Source organism: Lissotriton vulgaris, chromosome 9, assembly GCF_964263255.1.
Source record: "Lissotriton vulgaris chromosome 9, aLisVul1.2, whole genome shotgun sequence".
Taxonomy (NCBI): Eukaryota; Metazoa; Chordata; class Amphibia; order Caudata; family Salamandridae; genus Lissotriton; species Lissotriton vulgaris.
The window spans coordinates 1,011,221,947-1,011,235,385 of NC_141697.1; the positions used below are offsets into that span (position 1 = coordinate 1,011,221,947).

At 42.9% G+C, this 13,439-nt stretch overlaps 1 protein-coding gene across 12 annotated transcripts in view; it reads left to right on the forward strand.

Annotated features, from left to right (window-relative positions):
* The window catches only part of MITF (melanocyte inducing transcription factor), an 832,466-nt gene that overhangs the window by 792,793 nt on the left and 26,234 nt on the right, over positions 1–13,439 (forward strand). For 7 of the 12 annotated variants that reach the window (XM_086938884.1, XM_086938880.1, XM_086938886.1 and 4 more), the window contains exons 4-5: positions 1,426–1,521; positions 3,737–3,770. In XM_086938884.1, the coding sequence (XP_086795010.1) occupies positions 1,426–1,521; positions 3,737–3,770 (130 nt within the window). Of the gene's footprint in view, positions 1–1,425; positions 1,522–3,560; positions 3,679–3,736; positions 3,771–13,439 lie in introns of all 12 variants that reach the window. The other 5 variants (XM_086938878.1, XM_086938881.1, XM_086938883.1 and 2 more) reach the window with 1 other exon arrangement.

Genomic DNA, 13,439 nt, shown 5'->3' on the forward strand with positions numbered 1-13,439 from the left:
ATTTAATTACGTACTCATGACTTTCTCGACTTGTTTCTGGAGAGATTTCTTATTTAATTCCCAGTACATTGTCTGTGTATCTTTTATATTGTGCAATATAGTTTTAAAACAATATGCCGATTTAGCTCATTAACGGCAGTTATGCACTAAAGATTGTCATTGTGTAAGAAGAAAGACAGGAAGTGACTCGTGGCAGAATTGCATATTGGGAGAACGGGAAAAGTAATTTGAACGTCTAACAAACTTGGCCAAAGTGTGCGATTTTAGGCAAACAATTTTACCTTTCTGCACCTCACTGTCCCCAACTCCTGAATTTTGGGGCACGGATTAGTACATCAGTTTAGCGATAGCATTATGCTTAAAAACTTGAGTTTATAAGTAATGTAACTAGGGTGCCGTGTTTCTCACTATGTAGTAATTTTATGGATCACTTATACTTTGTACTTCGAAGGTGTGACCTTCTTCTGGCTCATGCATGGCATAGGTGTAGAGAATTATTTTTAATCTTTATAACTGTATCGTTTTGAAATAGGACATTTTGATAGAAGTCGCGCAATGCAGTAATTTTACATGTTGCATTAAATTGAAATGCAAGTCTACAAATAATTATTAGTATTTTTAAGCTGCCAGGTCATATTTTAATGTCATCTATTGCTTGCTCTACTTGCTGGGTCTTTCAATAGCTCTTATAGCCATACCCGAATCCACCAAAGGACCAGGGATGACTGACTCTGTGAATTTGGCGGTTTTCGTTTGCCTAACTTTTGTATCACCAATTAATATTACAAGATGGCTGGGCTTTTTAACCGAAAACATTCTTGTTCACTTTTCACATAGTGCAGAGATCTCCAGGATCGTTTCTGATTCACACTCTTACTTGTTCAGGCCTCCATTCCAAAATATATTATTTTTCAAACATCATGCACCATTTAGCCCAATAATTTTTGTAAACGGTTCTGTTACCTTTTATATATGTATGGGGCATTATTTCAGAGTCCTGCTTTCCCCGTCACCACATTTGTAGGTGGGCAAGAATATCCTGTTAAGGGTTAATCAAACAAGGAAAGATACCTCGGTTTGAGTTATGGTGATGTGGCATTCAACTTTCTGGAACTTTGAAACTATAAAATCCATTGTGAAATGAACCAACTTGAAATGAGGTTAGAACATACATTTCAAACTTTTTGAACATGCATATCAACTCTGTATGTGCTAAAGAAATGTTTGTGAAAGCACGGTTGTGGTGAGACGAAAATAGTCAACAAAGGCGTAGGGGGCAAACATATCCCAAAGGTTGTTTAAAGTTAACCTGCACAGCCTCAACTACATTTAATTTCATATTCATATGAATTAATTGACCACTTTGCTGTTTGACTCGAATGATATCAAGCATTTATCCAAATATTTCATCTGTTTTTGTTACAGATGGATGATGTAATTGATGATATAATAAGTCTTGAGTCGAGCTACAATGAAGAAATCCTAGGCTTGATGGATCCTGGATTGCATATGGCCAACACGGTACAATTCAGTTTCATTCTTATTTTTTCTAGAGTGTCTGCGAATTTTATATATGTGTGACAATATTGCCATATTTTACCGTTGGACAGTAGTTAAGATTCAGAACTTTTGCCAATTATGCACATGTTATTTGGAACATAATGTGTGCCCGATTCTTTGACTATTTTCTTCTGTGATAAACATTTTTGAGATTCAAATTACTCTTGCAACAGCATTTGCTTCTTGTGTATTGGAGTATATGGCTGATTTTGGCCATCAAGCAGACGAGAGAAAAGTTTTAAAAAAAATGGGGTCTGCATACAAGAAATAACATTAAGTAACTGCTAGAAGAAACTAATAGTAAGGAGAAATGGAAGAGGAGCATTGCTAGAGCCGAATGTAAAAAAATAAGATAAGATATAGAAAGAAAGGTCATTATGAGATGGAAGAATTAAAAAAACAATATGAATAAAGGAGAAAAACAGTGGGAGTGATGTCTACCTACTACTTCCATAGTTGAAGGCATACTCTGGTCACAGTTCTATTGAAAAGTCTTATGACATCATTAGTTCATAATAACGTTAAGCATGAGTAAAGTCAATAAGTGACAAACTTGTGCATTGAGTATGGATGTAGGAAAGAAACGGGGATGATACAATGGATGAGTAGAAGTAGACACCTTAATAGAGTTGTCCAATGTGAAGTGTTCAGTATATAATTTTAGGTATTAACACACTGATAAACTAAGCGAACTCTGTGGATTGTTAGAAGGGAGAGTTTAAAGGACAACATGAAGAAAAAAAATAACTTAAAAGGTGACTATAGATGAGTAAAAACAACAATATAAATTTGTGAAAGCCTGCCAGAGGAAAGTATAAAAGAGTGCTAGAGTGAATGGAAAACTGTGTTATATTAAGAATGAAAAGATTCAGAAAGAAAGCCAAAACAAACTTTTCAGAAAATTGTTGCACGGAACATGAACAGCAGTAGAATTTTGGAATCCCAAATTTACAGTGATCTTGAGCTATTAATTTATCCTTTTTAAATGTATTTATCAAATAGGAGATAGCTTTGTTAACATGTGTAAAGTTTATCTCAAAAGTTATTTAAGTGTTACAGGTATAGGCTTATCATAAGAAGTAATTTCCGTATGCTGTCAAACATAATATTAGTAACATTGAAAAATCCAAGTGTTTTAACTTGTAACCTTAAAGAAGGATGTAAAATGATCAACACAAACATATCAAAGATTTTTAGTGTAAAATATATAGCATTGGTTTTGTGAATTAAAGGTGGCATTTCTTTTGATTGAAAGTTTATGTTCTCTTTTACACAAGACTATCCTATATTTTCCTCTTTTGGTTTTTCCATTATTTGGTGGCGTTAGTTTCTAAATCCCTGACTGATGTACCAATAGGCCTTATCTCACAATGTGGAAGTTGTGGCCCTAATGACTCCTCAAAGACATTTTATTGACTACCATCACTGAAAATCTTACATTACCACTACCCAAAGACCTAATCTTATGCTGTATGTTCATATTGGTCCACCACAGCAAAGTCCATCTCTTGCAGATGCGTTTCTTGGTCATTTAGCACATCCTCTTTAAAGACATTCTGTACTTCTTTCTCATTAATTTCAGTAGCATGACTCCTGAGCCGCACAAGCTATGGGAAAGCATATGAGTTAAAAAATAGAAATTCACTGTCCAACATAACCTACTGTTTAATGTAGGAATAATTAGCATTATCAGAAAATTGTTCACAGACTACTTTAAATGCAATGCTTTGTACTCAACTTGTTTAAATATCAGTGTTAAACCCAGCATCTCTAAGCTGCTGTCTATGAAATTACTTGGCTGAACAATTTATTCTGTTTACAGATAGGCAGGTACACTAAATAAACACCAGGTATTTACAATGCATTTCATAGAATAGACCGATCAATTGTGAAATCAGAGTGCATCAAACAGCGTAGATATGTGACTGGTGTTAAGTGGACAGAAAGGATTTAGCCACTGCACTAGCTGAGGTCTTTCTTTCTCTTTTTATTCTCTCCAGTTACCTGTATCTGGTAATTTGATTGATATATATGGCAACCAAGGCATGCCTCCCTCAGGCCCTAGCATCAGCAACTCTTGTCCAGCTAATCTCCCCAATATTAAAAAGGAGCTCACAGGTAAATCTTTGGAAATCTGTTTACTGTACGTTGACAATGCTTTTTTGCATTCATTTAGAACGAGGATAACCTGGACGCAACAGTATATTACGGTATGTCTTGCATTTATTGATTCTATTGTATGTTATATGGTAGTTTAGTAAGTGTATTGTACATGAATAACTGTTGTAAATTGGGAGCGCCCACATTTGAAGACATCTGGATCTTCAGATAACCTCTTGGTTTTTTCATAAAACACACCAGCTTACCATACAATACTTGGTACACTTTCTCAACTAAACACTGCTGTGCCTAAAGAAAAAAAGAGTGCTGTTGGTACACACACAACCTCCATTATTTGCATCAGATATATTGTTCTAGGACATCCATACTTCTGTTAATTTATAGCCACTGTTTTGTTGCATGCAAACCTAGCCCTACCAAGTATCTGAGTCCAAATTGTGCGATGTAAAGGTGTAAGGTGGATTAGGATGGAGAGAAGCATACATATATAACACTTACAGAAAACACACATTCACCAAATACATAACCCATTTATATTACTTTCTCTGAAGCAGAACAAATGTATGAAATGTAATTACTACATACATGCTTGGTAGAATATTAACTGTAATCATATAACGAGCACTGAAAAATACTGGAAAAATTTGCAATCATAGCCATAGTAAAGTGGTTTATTCATTGAAGAAACAGGTTCTTAAGTTCAACCTTGCAAGATAGTAGTCTGAAATGGGGATTTTAGGCATGGCACAGCCCACAAAGCAAAGTGGTATGAGATGTACAATGCAGTCTGGCCAGATGTGGAGTGGGGTGGATTCATATCTGCATGATTGTGGCTCTAGGGGACAAGAAGGGTTAACAGGTGAATGCTATATCCTTCATGAAAATGTGTGTAGTTTGTCTGTAAACGTGGTTGTTGGAGAGGTAATTCACAGTTCAGGTAAATAATCAGAGACCAGAATTTGCAATATAATTTACCTTTGGAAGTGGTGAAGTCAGTGAGTTTACGGTCAACCCTGATGAGCAGAGATATGTATATCTTCATAGAAACAGCGCAATAGGCATAGCCCATGAGTATCACTTCCTGTTGTCCCTACCCATACAGAATTTTAGGCGAGCCCGCGTTTTTTGCCTTTTTTGCCATGTCTGGAACTTTGGTCAGTGGGCCTGCTATGTCCAGCAACTTATCCGGCAGCAATGCAAGACCTGTCAATGTCTTTCATAGTGCTCTCAGGCATCCCCTGACCTCTTTGTCCAAAGGCTTCCAAAGTTTGCACATCTCATATTGGCTGACAATTGTCAGCTGGGGCCTGTTGATAGGACATGGGATGGCAAAGATCCTCTGAGTTCAGTATACCTGGAGGTGATTTAGGTTGCTGACCCTGCTCACCTACTTTCTATCGCTCAGGTTCAGAGTATGGATGCCAAGGTCTCTGACATCTTAACCATCGTGCGACGCACCAAGGAATTCTGTGTTGCCACCATCATCGTTCGAGATGTTTAAGCCTGTTAGGTCCACCCTAGAATTATTTGCAACTTGATCGTCGGAGGTACCGAATGACGTCCGCTTCCACCCGCTTTGCCCTCTTGCCTGTTTTTAAACCATGCTAGAAACACTCTTTCAGCCTATCAGTGGCATCATCTCTCTTAGGTTGTTCTTGTTTGCATTTAGCCTTGGCAGGAGTCTTGCCCACCAGGTTATGCAAATTGTCAATCCTCTAGAGGCCAAGGTTTTCCCCCTGAGGAAGGGGTTCTGGTTGGGACGTAGCCCAAGCTGCAAGCTTTTTCCAAGAGGCTCAGGGCACTGCTCAACCTGCCTCCAGCTCTGACACAGAATTATTTGTCATAATTACCATGTTAATGAGTTTTTACAGGTTGAAATGCGTTGGTGAATTTCTTTATCCAAAACTTAGGGACATCATCTGGTCTGTGACTTCTCAAGTTGTACTTGTTGTCCCCATTGGTAGTCTAATTTCTCTAGTATCCGACCTGGAGTGTTGCTTTTGTAGCATTTCAGATTTATTCATCTAGTCTCTGGGTTTCTCTTGTTTGTTTTTTATGGTTACCATGGAGATACTTTTGCTTGGCCTCCGCTACTTTGCAGATCAGTTCCATGAAATTTGACAACCGCTTTGATGCACTTTTCTCATTTCGCTCCTCTTTTTCTGGAAGCATTTTTTTATGATCTGAGGTGTTTTGTCGTATTAGCAACTTTAGGTGTTATCCTAAGACTATTTTGTGTTTTTAATTGGTATTAAATGTAATCACTGCCCTTAAGCTATAATTATATTATCCCAATTTACTTGTATGGTATTCCTAGCATTTCTTGTGATTTAATCAGTTCTAGTTTTTTTACGTATCCTGAATGCTTACATTTACTATTGTTTTATATTTATTTGAACTTATTTTTATCTATCTAGCCTAAGCCTAAAATTATTTTATTCAGATTCATTCATTTAAAATAATCTTTTTAACCAGTATGTACAAATAGATATAATCATTATTTCTTTTAACTTTAAAAAAATGAATATACCTAAACTTACTTGCATTCTTAATTAATTGAATAACCTACTTTTTAGGTCTCGCCTTTTCCATTGGAAAATGGCGAAAATTCAAGTGCTCAAAATACTCTTGAAACCAAGGCTTTTTTGGTGCAGTTTTCTTTGAGTTCACGTGAATCACGTGACCAAACAAGCACGGGCATCAGCCTCCCTCCCTCCCTCCTAATTGCATTTTTTCACACGCATCTCTTAAACACACTGAAGTACCACGGCAGGCACTGACACGTCAGCCTCGCTCTGGCCTCACTTCTCCTCCCCCCTAATTGCTCTCACTCTCCATCTGTTGCCACACCGCATTTCATCATCAAAGGCATCAGCCTCGCTCTGGCCTCACTTCTCCTCCCCCCTAATTGCTCTCACTCTCCATCTGTTCCCACACGCACTAACCAGGCAGCCCACCCCCTCCCTCTCCAGCTCTCCCCCTCTCTCTCTGTTGCCACAGCCTCGCGGCGCCAATGCTTGTTTTCTGTGCATTCTGTGACTTGTAGTGCTCGGATTTTTTTGGGCATGCAGCAGACCACAAATCCCAGAAGGTAAATAAAAACCTGGACTGCAGCAGCTTGTTACGCATGAACCTGTGAAACTTCGCAGGGCTGGACAGGAAGGACATCCTTTTGACCTGCTGTTGCCCTCTCCCACGATCACGTGCCTGCCTCTTACTCCTCATTGGCACATCAGGAAACCAAGTTATCTCGCATGCTAGCAAATGTACTCCGCATCCATCAGTGTCAATATCAAATCCACAGGCACTGAGTCACTTTTATCACAATACTCACTCTACCTGCAGCGCAAGCCGCCTTAACCGAGCCCCGCACAGAGTCGCACACTCTCTCTCGCATTTTCAGGTAGTGAAAGCCAGCCAGCTGGAAATGCCCTCCCCCGTAAGCCTTGCCCTACTAATGTCAACATGCTCTGCATGACATTTGCATATGTGCTTGCGACAGCATAATTTGCATGCTAATGTGCACACCTGCTAACCAGCTGCCGCGTGCACCTCTGCCACCCCGGCCTACTGGTGCTGTGATGCAGCTGCCGCGTGCACCTCTGCCACCCCGGCCGGTGCTGTGATGCAGCTGCCACGTGCCACTCTGCCACCCCGGCCTACCGGTGCTGTGATGAAGCCACCGCGTGCCACTTTGCCACCCCGGCCTACCGGTACTGTGCTGTGATGCGGCACGCTTTCATAAAACCCAGACTTTGCATTAAAGCACATTCAGTGCCACCCATACATGTGGAAATGGAGCATGAACAACCCAGGACCCTTCGTGTGGCCAGAGCAGAGATCACCCATACACTAGAAGTGCACGACAGACCCTGTCCCGACAGGGCCCCAGATTCAAGAACCCGCACATCTTGTCCATGAGAGGACATTGTCTTCTGTTCAAAAAGTACTGGAAACCAATTTTTTTCAGAAAGGCCTTCGTGTAAACAGATGTGATGAGAAGCAAGGGGAGGGACGTGCAACAATGGCTGGCAGAACAGAAGGAAAGGGGCAGTGAGTGGGCTGATTATTCCCGAGACCCAGTGGTATTTTTAGGACCCCAGCACTGGAGGTGCAACATTTATGCATACATTTTAAAGCAAGCTGTGCACCTTAGTTAATGACCAGACATCTAACACGGCTAATGCTAGCAGGTAGAAATGAATAGTTTGCTAACCTGGTCCCTACGAAAACTTGTACCATTCCTTCCTGTGACATTAACTGACTGGACACTAACTGAGCCACCTGTAGCTCTCTGTTGACAGCATCCCCGGCTCACTCGTCCTTAAATAACCATACAGTCTCTCTGTACTCACTCTGGTATTCTAGCAGCCAAACTGGAAAGTCTGTACTTCGTTGTTGAAAATGTACTAATGTCCTTTAAAACCGGCCCCTCAGAGTGGGGGTAAAGATTGCATCCTTCGTTCCCACGACTGGCACTTTTTGTGCGCCCCAGGCTGCTGCAACAGTCACAGCAAAACTGCCATATTTATGAATGAGGAGGCCACTTACACGGGTAATGCCACTAGATGGCACCATATGCCGGATCTGCCATGTGTTCTCTTTCTGAATCCCAACAGGGCAATTTGAAACAGGCCTTCGTCCGAGAAAAGGTTTCGGTTTAAATGTGTTGAATCTCGCCTACAACGTCGGACATACCTGCATAAGACACTCTGCTTCATCGATATGCACCAACTTATAGTGCGCACCAAGTTCTTCCATGGCGCTCCGAAGTGGTCATATACAGGTTTGGCACTATAAAAACGACAATAAACATCTGAGAAATGAAGAAACTACAATACACTTTAAAAATTTAAATGCGGATTGGAAAAATGCATGGACGTTAGTACACTAAAATGCAGCAGCGGAAGTGACCCTTTGCCCATAATGATGGCACAGGAAGTGACATCATGTGACCTTTGACCCTGCATCGTCATAAGAAGTGATGTCACATAACCTTAATCCTGATGACATCACAATAATTAACACTGCCGAAGCCACATTTTTTCATAATTAATATAATATATACTTCTGGAGGAGAACAAAGGGTTGGGGGTTCTCTTTTAAAGAAAATTTTGAAAAAATGGGCTTATGTTTATGTTTTATGTAGTGTTTCCATCCAACCCGCCCACTCCATCCATCCATCCATCCCTCCCACTCCATCCATCCATCCCACCACTCCATCTATCCATCCATCCACTCCATCCATCCCCCAACCATCCATCCCCCCAACCATTCATCCCCCATCCATCCATCACCCCATCCATCCATCCCTCCCACTCCATCCATCCCCCCATCCATACCCCATCCCTCCCCCAGTCCATCCCCTGATCCATCCATCCCCCCAGTCCATCCCCCACTCCACCCCCCACTCATCCATCCCCCCACTCCATCCATCCATCCACCCCCCACTCCATCCATCCACCCCCACTTCATCCATCCACCCCCACTTCATCCATCCATCTAACCACCCCCCACTCCATCCATCCATCACCCCACTCCATCCATCCATCCATCCATCCCCCCCACTCCATCCATCCATCCATCCCCCACTCCATCCATCCAACCCCCACTCCATCCATCCATCCCACTCCATCCATCTATCCATCCCACTCCATCATCCATCCATTCCCCCACTCCATCCATCCATCCATCCCCCCACTCCTCCATCCATTCCCCCGACTCCATCCATCCATCCCTCCCCCGCCCCACACTCCATCCCTCCCCCGCCCCACACTCCCTCCCTCCCCCGCCCCACTCTCCATCCCTCGCCCACACTCCATCCCTCGCCCTCCCTCCATCCCTCGCCCTCCCTCTATCTCTCGCCCTCCCTCTATCTCTCGCCCTCCCTCTATCTCTCGCCCTCCCTCTATCTCTCGCCCTCCCTCTATCTCTCTCTCGCCCTCCCTCTATCTCTCTCTCGCCCTCCCTCTATCTCTCTATCTCCCTCCCTCTATCTCTCTCCCTCCCTCCCTCTATCTCTCTTTTGCCCTCCCTCTTTCTCTCTTTCGCCCTCCCTCTATCTCTCTCTCGCCCTCCCTCTATCTCTCTCGCCCTCCCTCTATCTCTCTCTCTCCCTCCCTCTATCTCTCTTTCGCCCTCCCTCTATCTCTCTTTCGCCCTCCCTCTATCTCTCTTTCCCCCTCCCTCTATCTCTCGCCCTCCCTCTATCTCTCGCCCTCCCTCTATCTCTCGCCCTCTCTCTTTCTCTCTCTCGTCCTCCCTCTATCTCTCGCTCGCCCTCCCTCTATCTCTTTCGCCCTCCCTCTATCTATTGCCCTCACTATCTATCGCATCACCACAGCATCACTCGGCACCACCACAGCATCACTCAGGGGCACCACAACATCACTATGCGCTACCACTGCATCACTCAACGCCACAGCACCGCTCAACGCCACAGCACCACTCAACGCCACAGCTCCACTCAACGCCACAGCTCCACTCAACGCCACAGCTCCACTCAATGCCACAGCACCACTCAACACCACAGTACCACTCAACGCCACAGCACCACTCAAAGCCACAGCACCACTCAAAGCCACAGCACCACTCAACACCACTCAACACAACAGCACCACTCAACGCCACAGCACCACTCAACGCCACAGCACCACTCAATGCCACAGCACCACTCAACGCCAAAGCATCACTCAAAGCCACAGCATCACTCAAATCCACAGCGTCACTCAACGCCACAGCGTCATTCAATGCCACAGCATCACTCAACGCTCACTCAACGCCACAGCATCACTTAACGCCACAGCATCACTCAACGCCACAGCATCACTCAACGCCACAGCATCACTCACCACCACTTAACACCACAGCACCACTGAATGCCACAGCATCACTAAGCACCACGGAATGCCACAGCATCACTCAGCACCACTGAATGCTACAGCATCACTCAGCACCACTGAATGCCACAGCATCACTCAGCACCACTGAATGCCACAGCATCACTCAGCACCACTGAATGCCACAGCATCACTCAGCACCACTGAATGCCACAGCATCACTCAGCACCACTGAAGGCCACAGCATCACTCAGCACCACTGAAGGCCACAGCATCACTCAGCACCACTGAAGGCCACAGCATCACTCTGTGCAACCATTCAACAACAACTGGTTCTAACATGTTCTCACAATGTTTCAAGCTTTATTACAAATGTCACAAAAAGATGTTAATATTTCACTACTGTTCTTGGATTTTCATCACAATAAAATACAATGAACATAATCTTTGCAAAAGTTATTTACAAAAGTTTAAGCTATTGCCATTACAAATTACAATAACTTTTATTTAAGTATTAATTATTAAACTAAATAAAATCCATTGTAATATTAATACATCTAAGTCATGTAAATACAACCCATACTGCATTACAAATGCTATAGGTGTTACGTTTGCGAAAGTTAAAACTATTGGCATTGTAAATGACCAAGCTATTAATTTTGATATTTTCAAAACCAACACATAAATAAAATATTTGTCATTTACAATACCAATAGCTCAAACTTTCCTAATGCGAGACCTATTGCATTGCAAATGCTTGTTTGAATGGGGTCCTTACTCCAGCATGTATGAAATTATTTTCAAACAATTACTTTACCATTATTTTAATATTTTAATCCTTATGCGCTCTCTAAATCTTATTTTTTTCTTTTCATATTTTTGAAGTGTAAATGTGTTTGTGACATAAGGTATCTTGGGGAGAGTCCCGCTGGCACCTCCTTTTTGATTTATTTATTTTCTAACCCTTAATTTCGGCTTTTTAAAAAATTATTTGATTATATAACACATCTATACTAATATAATAAAGAGAGAGCCCAAACCTTTGAGGCGGGTAATCTCAGGAACCACAGCACCAATCACAGCACCCAATACAGCGTTGGAAAGGGCAGTTGCAGCAGAAGGACATAGGCTATGCAGACGCCCACCATATACATTTAAGAGGTAAAAGAACCGTGCCAGCAAAGTAGTCCCTTGTGGGCGTGTACGCGTTGTGCTGTGGGCGTGTGCTGGGGGCGTGACAAACGTTGTGGGTGTGTGGTACGTTCCGCCCTTCATGCCATGTCTCATATCGTGTGCTGTGGGCGTGGGCGTGGGCTGGGCGTGGGATTACGGAAAAAAAGCGAGCGTAGTGCCCAATATTTCATTGTTTTTTCTTCCCAGGTTCTGTACATTCCCGCTCCGGGTGTCCACCCTGCTCCCTTTAAATAAACCTGCACCCCATAATCATAACCCACCCTTACTCCTTAAAATACCCCAACACCCTTTAACACTAACCCATCTTAACCCTGTACCCCAAAACCCAAACCTAGCCCTGAACCCTATAAATACCCCTGTACCTCAAAACCCAAATCTACCCCCGAACCCTAAAAATACCCCTGTACCCCAAAACCAGCCCTGAACCCTAAAAATACCCCTGTATCCCAAAACCCAAACCTACCCCTGAACCCTAAAATACCCCTGTACCTCAAAACCCAAACCTAGCCCTGAACCATAAAAATAACCCTGTACCCCAAAACCCAAACCTATCCCTAAACCCTAAAAATACCCCATTTCCCCAAAACCCAAACCTAGCCCCGAACCCTTAAAATACCCCTGTACCCCAAAACCCAAACCTACCACTGAACCCTAAAAATACACCTGTACGCCAAAACCCAAACCTATCCCTAAATCCTAAAAATACCCCTGTACCCCAAAACCCAAACCTAGCCCTGAACCCTATAAATACCTCTGTACCTCAAAACCCAAACCTACACCTGAACCCTAAAAATACCCCTGTACCCCAAAACCCAAACCTAGCCCTGAACCCTAAAAATTCCCCTGTACCCCAAAACCCAAACCTACCTCTGAACCCTAAAATACCCCTGTACCCCAAAACCCAGCCCTGAACCCTTAAAATACCCCTGTACACCAAAACCCAAACCTACCCCATAACCCTAAAAATACCCCTGTACCCCAAAACCCAAACCTAGCCCTGAACTCTAAAAATAACCCTGGACCCCAAAACCCAAACCTACCCCTGAACCCTAAAATACCCCTGTACCCCAAAACCCAAACCTACCCCTGAACTCTAAAAATACCCCTATACCCCAAAACCCAAACCTAGCCCTGAACCCTAAAAATACCCCATTACCCCAAAACCCATACCTATCCCTAAACCCTAAAACTACCCCTGTACCCCATAACCCAAAACGATATCTGAACCCTTAAAATACCCAAACACCCCAAAACATATACCTTAGTACCCCAAAACATTTACCCCTATACCCATACTTACCTTATCCAAACATTTTAAGAAACATGCTTTTACCATTCATGCATTTACAACGAATTTCGTTGTAAATGTATGCGTGGTAAAAGCATATAAAATGTAATGCCATGCGTTATAATGGCATTGCGGAGTCATGGTACTTTCATAATGAAAGTATGCGGAGTGATGGTATGCGGAAAGAAAGTTGCGGAATAATGGATGTTTACCCTCCCCCGGTAAGTACATTGGTGGCACTGCGGCCATCATCTCCAGCAACATACTCATATTTTTTCACCACCGATTTGAAAAATGCACAGGTCTCTCTCATTGATGGCCAGCACCGACATACACTTTTAGACACACCTCCCGCCACAGGTTCTAGAATTGCGAACTTTAGAGCTGGGGAGCTACGTTCTAATCTTAGCATAAGCTCAACATCCTGTGATTCCAGG